The sequence below is a fragment of the Simochromis diagramma genome, unplaced genomic scaffold (assembly GCF_900408965.1).
Source record: "Simochromis diagramma unplaced genomic scaffold, fSimDia1.1 OVJJ01000585.1, whole genome shotgun sequence".
Classification (NCBI taxonomy): domain Eukaryota; kingdom Metazoa; phylum Chordata; class Actinopteri; order Cichliformes; family Cichlidae; genus Simochromis; species Simochromis diagramma.
This window is the reverse complement of record NW_024387398.1, coordinates 2,996,411-3,015,480: the sequence shown is the minus strand read 5'-3', so window position 1 is coordinate 3,015,480 and position 19,070 is coordinate 2,996,411. Positions and strand designations below refer to the sequence as shown.

Genomic DNA, 19,070 nt, shown 5'->3' with positions numbered 1-19,070 from the left:
TAATAAAGGCAACAAATTCATTACTTTATTTATCTGTAAATTTCTGCAGGATCACAACTCCTCAGAACTGTTGACTGAATATTTTACCTGTCACCTCAGCTTTTTCACTTAAGCTATATTCTCTGTTTACATAATTATTATTATGCCATATATGTTTATGAACATATTAGATTATTAAAATATTTATGCTGAAGTTTGACCTGTTTGAGCAAACCACAAAAACCTCCAAAGGCATGTTGCACAATGCAGGAAATGAAAGCAGCTACCAAGTGGCTTCTTTTGACAGTCGGGACTATCACATCAATCTTGCATCACTCACTTAAAAACCAAAGCCCACATCACAAAAAGCATCAAGATGTTGCATTTATGGATTATACTGACTCTGCTTCGTCAAGGATGTAAGTGCAATCTACCTATGTCCCATTTTAGCGTTTTGTGGAGGTTTTACCCATTTGTCATTTTTTGTAGTAAAATAATTCAATTTGCCTTCCAGTTGCAAGTAATGCACTTATGCTTTGCCTCTGGATATGCTGTTTCATAAGATTGATGATGTATATGCATGTACAGATTTTTTTCTTCTATTTTTCTTTCCCAAATCTACAATATTATGATTCTTATCTAATTGCATTTATATAATCTACATATCTGTTGTGCTTTCCTACAGCTGCTCTACTCTCAGTGACTAAATGTCTACTTGGCAACTCAGTGACCTTCACATGTTGGTTCCCTGATTTGGAGTATAGTAACACACGAGTCAAGTGGTACAAACAGAACATTGGTGGCAGCCTTAAACTAATTACAACGTTGATGAAAGCTACTGAAAAGCCAACATTTGAACGAGGCTTTCCTCAGTCACGATTTGATGCAAACAGCACACAAGTAATGAGCATGCTGACCATTTTTTCGACTGTCCGAGAAGATGAAGCACTCTATCATTGTGCAGCCTCCACCTGGAGTAAAGATCATTGGAATGCAACCTACTTGTCTCTGAATGGTAATGATGTCTTTTCATTGTTTTGGGTTTTTTTAACCTTCAGTACATTCTTTATAGACTTTAACCCTTTGCAGCCCTTTTTCAAGTTCCATATTATTATCATTTTTTATAGAAAACACTCAGTCAAACTACACTGTTGTTCAGTTGCCGGCAGGAAGTGATCCAGTTCAGCCAGGAGACTCAGTGACTCTCCAGTGTTCGGTCATCTCTAGTTCTGGCAACAGTTCTTGTCCTGATGAACACAGTGTCCACTGGTTTGGTGCTGGATCAGATAAATCTTTGGCGAACATCATTTACACTGATGGTAAAGGATCCGATGAATGTAACAAGAAACCTGAGTCAACCTCGTCTTCAAAAAGCTGTGTGTATCGACTCTCTAAGAACATCACCTCCTCAGATACTGAGACTTATTATTGTGCTCTGGTCATTTGTGGGGAAGTTATTTTTGGGAATGGAACAAAACTCAATATTAGAGGTGAGTTTGACACATGCTGATGATACTGTTGCTCTTAATTAGAAGTTAAAAAAAATGTGATTAATTATTTTTTTTTCTTCTGTCAGAAACCAGCTTGGGGACCTTTGGTGGTTTATTGAAAGACAATACAATTCTTCTGCTGCTGTGTGCTGTGTTGGTCATAAGTGTGATGGCAATTGGTATTCTTATTTATATCATCAAGCATAACAAGTGTGACTGCAATGGTAATATTACTTATGTCATATATCTGTCACAATTACTGTCACAAATGCTAATTTAATATTCATTTTGATAAATTCATTTTTATTCTTTTCTAGCTTCTAATTCCCTGCAAGAAAGTATTGAAAAAAGAAACGTGAAGGTAAGGTAAACTTATCAAAAATAAGTAATTATTCTTTGTTATTAACACTGACCGTTTCATTTCCCCCCCACATTTCTCCAGAGAGAAAAGGACACATGCATTTACTCTGCTGTCATATTTACAACGATAAAAACTGACAGTGCTAGAAAAAGAAATACAAAAGCATTGGAGCGAGAAAGGATCTATGCAGCCGTCAAGGCTTTTGGAATGGATTAACCGACACTGGAAGTACTTGCCATCAACTAATTATTAATGTTTTAGGTAAATGTTCTTATGAATGTGGCTCGACTCATCATTGCCCTTGATGCATCTATCACTCCATGTTTGTGTTTTGTAATATACAAAGTCACTGCATCCAGAAAATAATGTAAATGTGAGCCCACTTATAAATCTTGATTCATTATTTTCATGGTTTTTTTGAAACTTGTAATTGAGGTTTGTGACCACTAACCACAAGACATTCATTTAGGATGAATGACAGTCATAGTCGACGATGAACAATCCACTGGGTACTACCTGTTGTAACAGACCTGTTGCAAGTGCCTTCTGAGGGTTGATGGCAGTTTGTGGTAAAATAATTCCCATTTGTGCTCACAGTAAAAATTGAGCTTTTGCAACATGTTGGCTGCAGCTCTGAGGCAAAACCTTTACATTGAGAGGTGAAACTTCTCCATTTACAGTATGTATCACACCTTTTTCAAGTTTTTCTGTCACTTGGCTAGTAGCTAGCAAGTGTTTGCAGATAAATGGAAAAAACTAGAGACAACTGTGCTAGGAACCAAAGCAATCATAACGAGGTTTTTTGTTGCAGCACTTTGTCTTTCTTCATCTTTTCTCATTCTGATACTTTTTGTCACATTTATTTTGCCTAGAAATCATCTGACTTACAAGTGGCAAATTTAACATGTGATTAAAGTCCCAGTTTGGTATTTTGGTTGTTTTTATTGTTAATTGTACAAAACCAAGTTATGTTGCTGATTCATCAGGCTGAACAGGAAAATGTACCAAATGAAACAAAACTTACAGGTCTGTTGCATCATCTGGCTGCTATAAGAAAGTTAAACCCCACATAGGAAGCTTCGATAGTATGTGCGTAGGTAAAATAAAGGTTAAAAGTTAATGTCACTTTTTCCACATTGTTTTTGATAAGGTTGTACTAATGTTATATTTGGCCAGAAGTGTGAGGTGTGAATTTTAATTAACTCCAATATAGTATATTACGGGTCAGGAGCATTACAGCCTGTAGATGGCACTAAAAGGACTATAACCATGTAACATCAAAAAACACAAAAACATCTCACCCAAACTATGACGAAGCAGCCGCAGCCATCAGTTGTTGATATGCACATTAATGCTTGCTACATGACAGACCTCAATCACTTCATTGATCGTCCATAGTTACACAAAAAAATGCAATACTGATACAGTACTGAGTTGCTGAGTGAAATGATGTTATTACTACTGCTGTAGTGTAAGGTCAAGTTGTATTTAGCCATTTATAGGAATGCATTTTAGGTTGTACAATTAATTTTACAAAAGCCACTTTATTGTAAGCTAACACAGCATTAACAGCATAAAAATGTGTAATGTAATTGTTTTCAACAACTCACATGCTGAAATTTGTCGTAGGATTAACTTCAGATATAATAAACATTAACAACCAAATATTTGATTAAAAATAACCACCATAAAGAAATACTAGGCTGTCTTTTCCTTGCAAATCCTGCTCTGCCTACTAAGATGTTTGAGACAATGCGTGATTATATGGTCTCACAGCAGAGTACACACACTCCTGTGGTGACTCTTTCATCTTCTTCTTCACTCGATTTCTTGAGGAGAAATTCAGTGCTACATAGTTTACTGCGTCTGACTCACCATCCTGTGAATAACAATTATGTAGTTTTTATTTTAGTAAAACAAAACAAAAACAAGGCTTCTGTTAACATGTCAGCCTGGCTGAAGAAAACATTTACATTGACTATGGCAGATAAAATTAACTAAATATGATGCAGTGATTATTATGAGACAACATATGATTGAAGAAAGGAGAAAAAAATTATTGCGCTTTAGCTAAGGCCTCCATCACTCAGCCTGAGAGACCAGTCAGCGACCCTAAGGCAAACTTCGATCACTAGGGTACTTCCCCGACTGTTCAGCGAGGTAAAAGTGGTGTCAAAGCTAGTGCCTCACCACAAACCTCCTTGTGATTGCTTTGGTTGCCATCTTTGGTTACTTACTAAATTACTGCCTTATTGTTGCAGTCAACATGCTTTAGAAAGTGCAACTTTCATGCAAATTGTGTGCTAGCATGGCTAGTGACCGAAGCAATAGAGATTGAAAATGTGACGTCATTCAGGGGTAAAACCGCAAAGGATTCTGGGAACTCGTGGCAAGCGGTACAAGGCGCACGCAGGCTTTCAATTGAAATTACATTACACAGCGATACAAAGAAACACAAAAATGTCAAGAAGCTGTTGTATTATTAACTGCAATAGCCGGTCGCATGACAGCCACGGGACGCTGACGGGTAAAGAGATCGGTTGTTATTGGATTACGTCGTTGAAGAGAAATTGTTTGAGCCATGTTTCCGAAGTAACAAAGAGGCGACGGATGGCCTGGATTGCAGCCATTCAAAGACCAAATATAACGTCCCAGAACACTCCAGCTCACAGGTTAGTCTGCTCCAAGCATTTACACAAAGGTCAGAGTTTTGTAGTAGTCAATACGTCACTTTTCTTAACATAATTGGTGATATAGGTTACAAGCAAGTCTGACGCTGAACAGAAATTGTCGCGCTATGCTCCTTTGTTTATTGTGCATAAACAGTGAATTGTCCTGACACAATATTGCGTTTGGCTTCTGTTATTACCATGGTACATTGACAAAAACATTTATTCACAGGATAAAACAGGTTTTTGTATCACTAATTGTCCAGTACGATTACAACATACAATATTATTGTCACTGCTACATTTCTGTAACACGGACCAGAAATTATTTCCACTACTAATTAATTACCATTGAGCTCAAAGGTCCTATTAATAAACGGTTAACGAATGTGTATTTATGAAGACGATTTGTGAGACTGGTAAACTTATGATACGTACGATGGTCTTTCGTTCTACACGGTGCATTTCAAGGTCCTGTACCCATCCGTCGGTAAACTGTACCTGGGCTTGTTGCAGTGACCTGAAGTTACTAAACTTCATGAGTGTATGCACTCACTCCAAGAACCATATGATTATAAATCTGAGCGTGGTGAAAGTTGGGCAGCACGCTAACGTCTTTTGTCCACTCTGTGTGCTCGTAAGGGTGTAACCCTTTCACTCCTTTGATTTTTTTCCTCGTATCTTTTCTTTGACTTTTCGTCGAGTCTGTCTTTGTACGGACCGGCATTGTTCTCCTTCGTTTTGTACATAACTTTTTGGGGGGACAAAGAAAAAACAAGAAGGTATTGGAACCGGAGAATGAACGTTTTGCGGTGCTGCAAATGCTTGCATTTGATGCGGTACTTGGATTCTTTTGCCACGAGTTCCCGGCATGCAATGCGCGAAAGTCACGTGGTCTGTCAATCTCTATTGCAAGGAGGTTTTCTTTGTGACCAGTTTCACCTCGTGTTTGGCAACAACTTCCGGCAATGACTCACAAATCAGACAGGGAATATACATTTTCCCTAGCAACCAGTGGTTTGCCACAGGGTCACCACCTGGTTTTAGGTCTATGTATCTGGGGCTCAAGTCAACTCTGCCATATTAAAATTCAGAGACAAAATGTTGAATTGTAATATGTGAAAAAGTAGAATATTTACCACGACATTTAAATGGTCCAAAGTTGACAAGTTATTTTCTGAAATGTGAGAAGGATTCTTTGTCCCTGCTGAGAAAACCAAAAAGATTCAGAAAGTCAAAGTTGGGAATATGATTTGTGTTCCTTTTGTGATATGTCATCCTTATATTAACAATAAATCTAATTTCAAGTACAGATACCTGAACTTGCATTTAGAGGTGAAGTATCTAGTTAAATATGGAACTGAAATAAAAGTTGTACTTACTGTGTGTTCAGTAAAAAAGAAAAAAAGTCAAATTTGTTTAGAAATCACATTTCATACAAGGCAGACAACCAGACTGCTACACATTAAAATATATAGCCAAAGTAAAAATGACACTAAAATCCAATCAAATAAAGCACAAGTCTACACAGCATTAAAAGACAGTATATAAGATCAGATAAAATCATATAAGGTTAAAATAGCAATAGAATAAAAGCAGACCTAAAAATCCAGTAATCTAAAAAGATGCCACAATGCAAATGACAGCAAATTTGTTTTTAATAAATATTAATTTAAATGTGCATGACATCTAAGCTGTGTGCACATGGAGACACAGATTATTCAGCGTGGGCAGATTAATTTCAGATACTCAATATACCAAGAATTACCTAAAGAAGTGTCTCCAGGTTTGATGCTGTTATATATAATAAAGTAGAAGTGATCACATTGAAATTAAAATTGTCAATTGAATATAATAATACCATTGCTATAAGTACAATAGACTGCTTTCTAATCTACATTCACTGGCAGCAAACTCAAACTACATATAAAAGTATATTCATGCATTTTCTAGCTCAACTGTAAATACTTGTTACAACACGATGCATGCAAGTTTTTTGTGTTTTACTGCATGGCTACAGTCAGTAGTTAATCTTACAGCTCACTAGGCTGCAAAAGAAAAGAAAAATGTTAAGGATATCTTAACTGGTCCCCATTTACAGTTCTCTGTATTTAGTCCGCGGTATGCATGAGGAGAAACTTTCCAACAGCGTAAATCATTCAAATTCCAAGGTTAAAATGCATCTGGTTCCAAAAATTGAAGGAAAATTCATGCAAAACACCATGGAAACATTTTTAGTTACTCAAGTAATGTAATGAAATGCACGTACCTTTGCCATTTTTAAACCTTCTCTGACTTTTGCAGAAAACAAAGATGATATTCACAGTCACACTAAAGGCCAACAACACACCTAGTGCAAGGACAACCGGGTCAAGTTTTGCTTCTGGAAAAGACACACATGATATTCATGATTATTCACCCCAGATTTGGAGAAATCATAACATAAAACTTGCTGAAAAATGCTCAGTAGTGAACCCCAAAATACTTTTCACATCAAAGTCAAAGTAAACTTTCTTGTTATCTCTGCAACATACAGAACAGTATATAGAGAGACGAGACGACGAGGATCCAGTTCCATTCAGTGCAAAGGACAGCAATAAATATAAGAAGAGTAATAAAGAAAGAAATATACGCTTTAAGACTGAGGCAAAGGTAAAAACATAAAAAATAGATATTTTTGGCTGCAAAACAATTTTTTGAGAACATTTTATTGAGTGAGTATTACAAATAGGAAATGATTTATTCTTTATAAAATGTTTAAATACATGATGCAGTAGTTATTTACCAGCCAAAGAGACTAGAACAGCTAATAAAAATGCAGCCAATGATGATATAATTTTATCACACTAGAGTTGGCCTGGTATATGTCCATATTGCTGATATATAAGAAGTTTAATGCATTTATATTTCCCTTGAAAACATTTAAGATCTACCCAGTTATTGACTAAAATGTCATGATTTTAAGAGATTTAAGATCTGACATTAAAACATACTTGTCTCCACTTGAGTTCCTTCGCCAAACACGATCTCTCCACATGTGACCACTGCACAGTAGTAGATCCCAGCATCAGAGGAGTTCTGAATAGTTTTGGACAGACTGTGGACACAACGCCGTCCCTCTTGTTTTTGACTGTAGTTTCTGTGAGTGTAAATAATCGTGGCGTGGGATTGTCCTGATCCTGCTCTGAACCAGTACACTCTGTGTTCATCTGGGCACTCGCTTCTGTTCTCGTTGTTATTGGAGAAAAGTGAGCACTGGAGAGCCACGGAGCTGCCTGGGTGGACTGACACTGCCTCCGGAGTTTGTTTCACGTAAACTGATTTCTGCTCACTGTGACCTGGGTTGTTTAGTAAAAAGCAGTGATAATGGAATTAAAATATTTAAAAATATAATACCAGGTTTCCTCAAAGCATTTGTGATTACTAAGTGAGGTAGAAAAAAATGAACATATCACATAGTTTACCAATTACAGCCAAGTAGACGCTTGTATTAAAGGTCTGTGAATAAGCTGATCCATACTGACAGAAATATGTTGCTTCATCCTCTTTTTGGACATTTCTCATGGAAAGAAAATACAAAGACTGCCCCTCTGATACTGAGAAACGACCGTTGTTAAATTCTTCGCTCAGTGCTTGGTTTGTATAAGATCCTGTAGCAACTGTCTGGATCATATATCCTGGAGATTGCTTAAACCAGTGAACAAATTTGCCGTCCTTCTCTGTAACCGGACACTGCAAAGTAACATTTTTACCAACTTCAACTTCAATCAAAGGGATCTGGTGAGCAGCCTCTGCGCTTTGAATCAGAGCTGAAGACACAAGACAAAAAGAGACAAAACCAGTAAACATTACAAATCTTCCCTCTTAAATAGTATTGTCTTTACATTATACTGCACCTGTTAAAATCGGTGTAAACAACACTAGATCATCTTGTACTTACCTATTGTAGTAAAAAGAATCAAAGCAGTCTGTACTCCAATCATTGTGGTGAAACACGCTTGTGTTGCACGGTTGGTGCCTTCCTACCTAAATGAAGGTTTACTCACAAGATCATCAAAGTGTACAAAGTGGAAATCATCATGATTGGCTGAAAGACAGAAAATGCACTCCTCCAAGGTTCAGCAAATCCATGATCCATTTTGAGTTACTCTTAGACGCATATGTACCATTAGCTAGTGTTTTCTTTTCTTTTGTCAGTTGTGACATGATAAGGTTGCAACTTAGATTTTGTTTATTGTGACAGTGATCATCATAATGTTGTTTAACCCTGACTGCAACATTTTCAGTAGTGCTGTGCAATACTGCATATTTTGGTATTGATCTGATACCAAGTAAACATAAAGCCGGTATTTTTGATACAAATGCTGGTACCAATACTTTAAACCTATAAAGGCAGTTTATGAAGGGGAGAGCAGTGTGTCATGATTCATGAGTTACATTATCATCAAATTCTGAACAGATTTTAACAACCACTAAATAACAGTGATTTTTACTTTCCAGCAGCCCGATCCGGCGGGGAGGTGTGGGAAGCCAGATCGGGCGCCCCCTTCCGGCTCTCCTCTCTGCTCTCTCCTATCTTGTCCCTTTTGTCTTACTTCTCTCTATCACCTTTTCTATCCCTTTGAAGAAGTGAGGCTCCATAAATGCTAAAGGGGTAAGTATTATTTCTCAGTTGCAGTGAATAGATAGGAGAAAATAAACTGTAGAAAACTAAACAGAAGAAAGACTGAGGGAAATAACACATTCACATAAACCAGTGACACCATCCAGGGCCTGATCAACCCTGGCAGGGCCTCCTTGGGTGAGAGCGTCTAGTGATAATGGCTGAAACACCCGATGAATCCAAGGTCCACTACTGACGATGTGTCCCAAATATTAATATGATAATCTAGATCAGATCTAATTTCCCCCCAAAGAATGGCAGATTAGCTTGGGTAAAAGAGCGAAAGTTGAGGCATACAACGATGTGTTCTGCTCGTAAAGTTTCTGGGCTTCCTTTCCTCATAACAGCCATCCCTAAAGATTCTCGCCATTTCAAGCAATGCATTATCAGGGACTGCAACATCTGGTCCTTTTACTGAATCAGTGATTTTTACTTTCCGGAATAATTCGTTAACACAACAAAACACACCACAAAACATGTATTTTAACACTGGCTTTTAGGAAATCTAATGTAAATGTGCCTGTTTTTAAACTACTTTCAGTCAACTTTTGTTGTTAAAATGTGCTGTCGGGCTATAAATGTCTGAACACAAGAGTTCAAACATTTTCCATAGCTTAACCCTTTAAAGCCGGTCGGAGCGGGCACGCTCCGTTTTGCGCAACTACTTTTAAATCCCGGTAGCACTGCAACCACGTGAGCTAGCGCAATAATTTTTTTTGCATATGAAGCCGGAGGAGTTGTACTTACATCTTATGCCATCAGCTTGTCCTAGGTCACAGTTTCCTTCCACATACAGCTTAGTCGCCCCATGATCATTTCCAAAGAGATCATTAATTTAATACAATTCAGTGGACTGCATCTTGAACTTAGAGGATAAAAACAAAGTACTGATCCTATACCAGTACCAGACTGGATCAGTATTCAATATTTAAACTGATCCTCCCACCTCTAATTCTCTACTTTTATTTTTCAGTTTTCTAAAGTTGTTATGTTGCCTTTTTTATGGTTTGATGTGTGCCTTTAAAAAAAACTATTATTACTGGATAGACTAGTACCATAATAAGGCATGAGAACAATCTTGTGTTTCAGACGAGTAGAACTTGTCCACAGATGCTTTCCTTCTTAAGTTACTTGTCTAATCATAACCGTATTTGTCATGGAAAGTACAGGAAAAACTGGTTTTAAATGTACTTAACCCTTGCAGGAAGGGGAACACTAATGTTCTTATTTATAAACCCAAACATTATGGGTAACAGCTGGATTCCCCCGTTTGAGTGGAGCTAGCCAAACAGCGAAAAGCCAATTACTGCTAAAGAGACAGAGAGTGACAGTGAACAGTATGCACCTGGTTTTAACATAAAACTTATTGTTGCAGCCAAAGACAACATAAAAGTGATCTCCTTAAACTGATGTTTAGTTTTAGTGTCCTTATTTTTCTTTGAGTTATTGATCCTGTCACTAGTTACACAAACTAATGTAAGTCTATTAGGTGCAACCAAGCAATCACATGGTATCATGTTCTGTACTGACAGAAGGTGCTAAACATGTTTTAAAAACTTTAAGCACTAATTTCTCAAATGCAGCTGTCCATAAACAGTGTTGCATCTATGTCAGTTTTTGCAGAGACATTTCATTGTTCTGTGACGTGACTGTGTCTTCTACTGCGTTTTTTCCCGTTCTATTCATAGAACTGGTTTACAGACACTGAACACTTTGGGCTTTAACAGAATATGCAGTGAGGTTATGTGTACAGGAAGAAAGAGCTACAGCAGCTTAATTTTAGTTGGATTTTACTTGACTTACTTCTATGTGCTTATTAGTACAAACCAAAAAAAAATTCATCCATCCATCCATTCGCTTCCGCTTATCCTTTTCAGGGTCGCGTGGGGCGCTGGAGCCTATCCCAGCTGTCATAGGGCGAAAGGCGGGGTACACCCTGGACAGGTCGCCAATTACTAGACTAAATTAATTTGTTTTTTCTTTAAAGGGCTAATTTGTTATTTTGTTCACAACCTTATTACCTAGTGAGTACTCTTTGTTCTCACGTGGGGTGGCAACAATAACACAAAAAAGAATAAGGAAGTGAAGTGGAAGGAAGTGCAAATACTACTTACTCTCAGTCAGCACTTGCATGGGACAGGTTTCAGGTGTCTCCTGTGTTTTAATCTAGTTTTATTAAGTCATATTTGCAATTGTTTTAATGTATAGACTTGACTGTGTTCATTAATGTTCAGTTTTATTCTGGGTTTTTGGAATGCTGCAGAAATGTAGACCTGGTGCTTTCTATCATTTTCAGTCTGTGTGATAGGCTATGCTCATAACATAACACCCACTATGCCTATTTGCAGAGTGTCATGACATTTTATCTATATGTATTGTTTATATTAACTCTAAACTATGTATTTATTCATGAACATATACGACCCATAAACAGCCTCAGATATCTGAATGAGATGAGTGAAGGAGGAAACAGCTAACAGGAGTAAGCCTTAAACAAGTGCTATGCAAAAACTTAACGTCCATGACTCTTTATCACTTTATGATAAACCTAAGTACAGCTTCTTTCACCCTTGTCTATGCATGTGGTTATTTTCTGTACATGTTCTCAGTCATCCAGGTCATGGTTTCGAGAGTTTAAATAAAGCAGCTGGATTTCAGGTTTTTAAAAACATTTCTCTCATTCAGGAACCTTCTTAATGCCTAGAACAACTTTGAGGACCACTCCTCAGGACCACCTGCAAGGAGAGCCCCCACTAGGGGTTTACTCCTAGATTTAATTGCCTTCTTTAACCATTTATTACACCCTGGCCTAGAGGAAACTGGAGTGCAACACAGGAAAAAAAAAGAAAGAAAGATAACACTCGCGCTCTCTGCTCCCAAGGAAAGACCAACGTCGCCACAGGACTGCGTTTTCACAATAACCAGATGTTTTATTAATCTCAAAAGGTAGCAAGTCTAAGGGTGGTCATGGTCAAAACAACAAACAAAATACTCTAGAAATGAAACAGAACTGACTTACCTATAACAAGAAACCCAAAAGAAAATACAGGACCTTACCTGTCTCCCTAACCTGAACACGAGAAAAAGGTTTTAAAAGAAAAAGGCTTCAAAAGAAAAAGGCTTCCCACTCCTACAGCTATTAGATCAACATGAAAAGGTCTATTTACACTATTTACAATATATACAAGACAACCAAGCTCTTCTTACCACAGAAACTTGGTCACACACAGCACGTCACCAAACACAAGACAAGGGCTAAATGCACAGCTTGTTTGGAAGTAGCCAGGATCATTCCATCCTCAGCCAATGGTCCACCTCGAACTTACATAAGCACAGACAACAGAGAGAATGAACAACACCACCTTCAGGTGTGCTGTTGTTGAGGAGCACCAATAACACACAGCATCATGACCTGGGTCTTAACACCCTTAGATGTATAAGTGGGTCAAAAATGACCTAGTGAGGTTGTTTCCTTGCAATATCTTTGATAATAGAAACAGTAAAGATGGACACTGCTGCAGAGGCACAATAATAAAAGAATAGCAATTACATTAAGTTTGTAGGCTGTAAACAAATAGCCTTATTTTACATGGATAGATATTTTAATAATTATTACTTCAAAGACACATTAGCACTTGGGAGAATTTTATCAGAACTAAAAGCAAAGCAGGTATTCATACAATACACAGTATTGCATAGAACAGCATCATCAGCTGCAACATGCCCAATGGTGATATATGACTAAATCAGTACTCTCACTACATGTGTTACAGAAGTAGAGCAAAAGATCCTGGTGTCAGTTCCACAACAGCAGTTTACAAAGAATGCACCAGATCTGTCTACAAGCATGGACCTGCACTATTTTGTTTTAAATTTACATGCTTATGATATAAAGTCTGTAAAACAGACCCCTGGAATGTTAAATCTGGATCCAGATTTACTTTTGTAAAGAAGTAGCTAGTTCACTCTATTAATCACTGACCTGATCTACCCAGAGAAGTGCAAATTAATGGGTCAAGACTAACTACACCAAATGAGAGCGTGAAGGAGCTTCCTTCCACTAAAGGGTTTTCAGAAATCAAGTAATAAGTGCATTCAACAACAAATCCAGCTTTATTGATCTGATCAACTGTTTACAGCACTTCATACATTGGAATGTACATCATCATGCTGTCAGCATGAACTGTCATGTGGTTTTTATGTTGACACTAACAGGAAGTTGTATTATCTATATATATCTATATATCCATACATCTTTATATATACATATGTATATATATATATATATACATATTTATATATATTACAAATTTAGTAATGCCAACATATTAAAAGAACAATATTTGTCTCTCATATATATAACACAGTTATATATACTGTGTCAAAGAAACCTGTCTTTGAGTGAAGATTTAAGGTGACAGGAAATATAAATAATATAAATAAATGCAGCTTGAATCTTTACTGAAGCTCAGTATTTTAAACAGAGTTCATTCACTGCTGTAATAACTAATAATGATTGAAATTATAACTTTAATATTGGCCATATTATATTTACATTTCCAAAGTGAGATGACTTTAGTCTCATGAACAACATTAGCTAATTGTTATTTACTAGGTAATCTTAAATGACTGTTCAGTACAGAAGTGAAGCCCAATAATCATGATTTCACAGTCAGCCTCAGATACTTATCAAATCAAAGATCATGTACAAACAAACAAACGAATGAACAAAAGATTTTCTCCTTCATTTCTGTCAAACAAAGCTGTATGAAACGTTTCCAGCTGTTAGTGTCATGGTTGCTAGGCATCCAGGGCAGCGCGACGGAGGCTAGACCGTCCCATTTCACAAGCCTCTCACTTCCGGCCTTTAAGTACGCGGCCCTTGTGGACCGTTAAGGCTGCGCATTTTAAGGCTGCAGACCCTGAATTGGGATACAGCCCTTGTGTCGTTAGGAGCCTGAACCGCAGTAAAACTCCGGTGAGGTCAATGACCTTATGCTCTCCCACTGTCACACGTTGATGACGTATTTGGAAATCAATTCGGGTGGGACCAGTGTTGCCAACTCCTCAGTAAGGAAAATCGCTATTGGCTGTCCTAAAAGTCGCTAGAAGTCGCTAAATGATGTCATCGCCTAATTTGCATAATTGGTCATGCTAATGTGATTGTAACCTACGCTGTTGGAGAGAGAAATAACATCGTGGTAGAGACATAAAGTGAGTAAAAAACGTCTTAAATGCATTTAGAATTTATTTAGAACTGCAAATTAAATTTCTTTTAGCGATTATTGTTTTTTAATGTCACAATTCCAACCCTGCTCCTTTATCCGGGTTTGGACCGGCAAAAGTGACCCGAAACAGGCACTCTGGTGGAGTTATTGTGTGTGTGTGTGTAGTTTTAAACTTTGTGGTCCACAAAACAACATAACAGTAAAAGAAGAACTGACTGCGTTACAGTCAGTGCAGGAGCCCTGCCCTGATAGCAGCTGGGGGAGGACTTTCCTCCACCTGTGAGCGCTTTGGCACGGGCGAGGTGCCCACCGCAGCACCGCTGCTTATTGAGAGTAAGAGCGATACGCGCTTTCACGTTAAAAAGTCGTCATAAATAAGTCTCTAATAACGCCAGAAAAAGTCGCCAGATTTGTCGCTAGTCGCGTTTCAGAAAAAAAGTCGCTCAGATGGTCTGAAAACTCGCTAAATATAGCGACAAAGTCGCTAAGTTGGCAACACTGGGTGGGACATGACAACACCGCCACCTGCAGGAAGATTTTCTGTCTGGTACCTTGTGTTCTGATACCTGACAACTTTTTTCTTGAGAACTGAGACCTGACATTTTTTTGTCTGATACCTGACAACTTTTTTCTTGAGACCTGACGATGTCCTAAAATGTACACCGTAGACATGGCTACACGGAAGCCCTATGATAACTCGAGACAGTCCTGTGTCAGACACTTCTAAGTCTTATTTTTAATGGAAATTACAGATGTGGAAATTGGGCCCAGAATCATAACACTAGCAAAAGAACGTATTGAGGTAAAAGAGTGAAAAAATTGAAACAGAGAACAAGTGAACATACAAGTGTGATTTACTGGCTTGAAAGAAGCTTTCCGGACTTTGTCACCCAAACAAACTGCATTCTTTTTAATAGTGCACATCATGGAGTAGATGAAAGAGAGTTTTTAGCACAGATACAAACTAATTTTTAAATTTTAGTTTTTTAGAATTTCTGATATTTTTGGTCCTTCTTTGGATCTGTAAGTTAAAAATAGGTGTGTTCTCATTTCTTTCCTTTTGGTTTCTACAGGGTTGTTTACAAAACTAATGTTGTTATTCAGTTAAATTATTTGACCAATACTACACACCTGTGATGTGCCTAATAGTTATTATTTCTCAATTGTTTGATTGTATTCTGCCTTGGTAAATGGGAATCAATTAATTAAGTAATTGTGTGAAAATAGTTTCACCTTACCTGATGAAGGTCACCTGGACTGAAACATTGCAGTCTAACAAAAATGATGGTAAGCGATAGAGGTTGCTGTGGTTATAATATGTATATATTTTTAAAAACATGTTTCTATTCTTATGGAACTGTCATTGATTCAGATATGCACAGCCATGCACAGTTAAAAAGTAATTGTTATTCCACAGTATGAACCTGAAAGTGATACATAATAACTGACCTGTTCAATGTGAAGAAGAACACAAAGCCGATGTTGTGAAATTGTTCAGGATGCTTAAATACATGCATTTTGTTCTTTTTGTTTTTTGTTTTTATTTTTTGCAGATATTAAAATGTAATAATACATATTATGGCAGTACTGTTAGTAAATTCTGCCTTTGAGCTATACAATGATTTCTGTATTCTAGATAAAGATATTCTGGGTGCTTAACTGAAGATGAAAAAGAAAAGAAACCATCAATCTCTTGATAGAATAAGGACTGCAATGACAATTACACAGAGAGCCAACAGCGTCCCAAGTACAATGATCACAGGGTCCCATTTTTGTCCTGGAATCAAAAAAGCACAGATATTATATTGTATTATTTTATATTTCTGCCAAAGCAAAATCAGAAAGCAAACTATTTACTTCACATATTTTATGTAAATTTGCCAAAAAAAAAAAGTAATTTCACCGAAGGAGTGAAATAATAGTTCATAATAAACAACAAAGTAATTATTGCTGCAAAGTTCAAATTAGATTTTTTTGTTTTACTTGTATAGTTGTAAAAAAAAAAGAAAATCGGTGACCACATACTTGTCTCCACTTGAGTTCCTTCGCCAAACACGATCTCTCCACATGTGACCACTGCACAGTAGTAGATCCCAGCATCAGAGGAGTTCTGAATAGTTTTGGACAGACTGTGGACACAACGCCGTCCCTCTTGTTTTTGACTGTAGTTTCTGTGAGTGTAAATAATCGTGGCGTGGGATTGTCCTGATCCTGCTCTGAACCAGTACACTCTGTGTTCATCTGGGCACTCGCTTCTGTTCTCGTTGTTATTGGAGAAAAGTGAGCACTGGAGAGCCACGGAGCTGCCTGGGTGGACTGACACTGCCTCCGGAGTTTGTTTCACGTAAACTGATTTCTGCTCACTGTGACCTGGGTTGTTTAGTAAAAAGCAGTGATAATGGAATTAAAATATTTAAAAATATAATACCAGGTTTCCTCAAAGCATTTGTGATTACTAAGTGAGGTAGAAAAAAATGAACATATCACATAGTTTACCAATTACAGCCAAGTAGACGCTTGTATTAAAGGTCTGTGAATAAGCTGATCCATACTGACAGAAATATGTTGCTTCATCCTCTTTTTGGACATTTCTCATGGAAAGAAAATACAAAGACTGCCCCTCTGATACTGTGAAACGACCGTTGTTAAATTCTTCGCTCAGTGCTTGGTTTGTGTAAGATCCTGTAGCAACTGTCTGGATCATATATCCTGGAGATTGCTTAAACCAGTGAACAAATTTGCCGTCCTTCTCTGTAACCGGACACTGCAAAGTAACATTTTTACCAACTTCAACTTCAATCAAAGGGATCTGGTGGGCAGCCTCTGCGCTTTGAATCAGAGCTGAAGACACAAGACAAAAAGAGACAAAACCAGTAAACATTACAAATCTTCCCTCTTAAATAGTATTGTCTTTACATTATACTGCACCTGTTAAAATCGGTGTAAACAACACTAGATCATCTTGTACTTACCTATTGTAGTAAAAAGAATCAAAGCAGTCTGTACTCCAATCATTGTGGTGAAACACCTTTGTCTTGCATGACAGATGCCTTCCTACTTAAATGAAAGTTTAGTCACAAGATCATCAAAGTGTTTCAAGTAGAAATCATCCTGATTGGCTGAAATGCTGGTAATACACTTCCTCGAAAGTGTTTTTTCTTTTTTTTGTAATTTTACTGTTGTTTGACTGGTTGATGTTTCAAAATGCAATTTTTTTAAAAATTTAAAATAAGAAACTGTTACTGGTGTTCAGTCATATTAATTGTAATAATAATTAATGAAGCGCAATAACAGGTAACAAAATGTTTAATTATTATTTGTTCTTACTATGTGTCCTGCCTAATGATCTTAGACTTAAACTTAGTATTTAATTCTAACTCTGAGGTCAACAATCATTTGAAAGTAACACACTTCCATTACTAATACTTGTATCACATCATATAGCTCATCATTTTTAGGAGCAACACACAACACTTACATCTATTTGCATTAGTTACTGTCTTTAGTAAGCTAAATAAAGCTGACAGCAGCTAACACTGCTTTCATTAAGCCCTGTTACAGTTTTAACAGTGTTAAAGCAACAACTGTAATCTGTAACACTTTAAAATAGCCAATAAAATGCTTTAAAAAGATGAGTCCCAGAGACCACCTATGTAGTTTTAGTTTATACATGATGGTCTCACTTGTCTTTATTACTTTTTATGTATGTTTTAGATTAATGTACACCATCTGGTAATTATATGAATTTGTCCATTTCAGGCCTCTTTGATACAATATATAGAAAGTAAAATTCACAGTGATTGGCTAAAACACGGAAAATGTCCTGTGCATCTAAGAAACGAATGTCAAGTGCATACACTGCAGCTGATAGCCATACTTTTCTGCAAAGTATTAGGTAATCTTATCCTGATTAAACCTCACTAATTGATGTGTTTATCTGCATTTGGAACTGTTGATCCATGGATTAGGGGTTTTGCAGGTGGAATAAGAAATCCCTAACCAGTACAAAGCCAATATAAACATGGAGTTACTGAAGAGATTTAACTTAAAGTGGACATGAAACACTTCATTTATAAAGGCTAATTTACAACATGAGCCCTTCTCTCATAAACTGACATAGATACTCAGTGTAGCTGGAGTTAAGAAATTAGTGCTTAGAGTTAAAGTTTTTAAAACGTATTTAGGGCCAGCTTGTGCCAGTACAGAACGTGACATCATCAGGTTGGTTGGTTGCGGTCCATAGACTTACATCGTTTATGTTAGCTAACTAGTTATAGAATCAGACCGAAGACTAAAACTAAAAATCAGACTAAGGGGGTCACTTTTGTGCTACATTTGGCTTTAACTGTGAGGGTTTTTTTAATCAAGGATATACTGTCCACTTTCATTGTCTCTGTAGCTGGCTTTGGTTGGTCAGAAACTGTTTTTTCCTTGTGGGGCCAGTTGTACAACAAACAGCTGCTGTGACAAACAGCACATTGTACATCCCAACTCAGATACGTTTGTTATAGTTTTGGACAGACTGTAGACACATCTCTGTTTCTGTTGCCTTCTGATACTATTGTGGTAAATTATATTTGGATGGGATTCCAATTGAATTGACTTGAATTGAAAGACATAAAGAACAGGTGACCTCTAATTTTCTGCTTCTAATTTCGAATTAAACTGAGGTTATTGTAC

The 19,070-nt window shown here is 37.1% G+C and overlaps 3 protein-coding genes across 4 annotated transcripts; 1 reads left to right on the top strand and 2 right to left on the bottom strand.

The window, feature by feature from the left end:
- The first annotated feature begins 252 nt into the window (after positions 1-252).
- Positions 253-2,759, top strand: LOC120720687. The gene is made up of 6 exons (XM_040010463.1): positions 253-398; positions 665-994; positions 1,107-1,469; positions 1,556-1,693; positions 1,787-1,830; positions 1,912-2,759. The coding sequence occupies exons 1-6, from the start codon at positions 356-358 to the stop codon at positions 2,044-2,046; spliced, it is 1,053 nt and encodes a 350-aa protein (XP_039866397.1). The 5' UTR covers positions 253-355; the 3' UTR covers positions 2,047-2,759.
- Positions 2,760-3,317: 558 nt separating this feature from the next.
- On the bottom strand, positions 3,318-8,521 carry LOC120720686. Its single transcript, XM_040010462.1, has 6 exons — positions 8,440-8,521; positions 7,964-8,308; positions 7,493-7,837; positions 6,769-6,882; positions 5,639-5,706; positions 3,318-3,709 (listed from the first exon to the last, which is right to left on the bottom strand). Exons 1-6 carry the CDS (start codon positions 8,480-8,482, stop codon positions 3,566-3,568), a joined length of 1,059 nt encoding a protein of 352 aa, XP_039866396.1. The 5' UTR covers positions 8,483-8,521; the 3' UTR covers positions 3,318-3,565.
- Positions 8,522-14,601: 6,080 nt separating this feature from the next.
- Positions 14,602-17,601, bottom strand: LOC120720471. 2 transcript variants are annotated; one of them, XM_040010174.1, is made up of 4 exons: positions 17,363-17,589; positions 16,887-17,231; positions 16,416-16,760; positions 14,602-16,167 (listed from the first exon to the last, which is right to left on the bottom strand). In XM_040010174.1, the coding sequence occupies exons 1-4, from the start codon at positions 17,403-17,405 to the stop codon at positions 16,076-16,078; spliced, it is 825 nt and encodes a 274-aa protein (XP_039866108.1). In that variant the 5' UTR covers positions 17,406-17,589; the 3' UTR covers positions 14,602-16,075. The 2 variants fall into 2 exon arrangements, with proteins under 2 accessions (XP_039866108.1, XP_039866107.1); XM_040010173.1 differs by lacking the exon at positions 14,602-16,167 and having other exon boundaries at positions 16,187-16,760; positions 17,363-17,601.
- Positions 17,602-19,070: the final 1,469 nt, after the last annotated feature.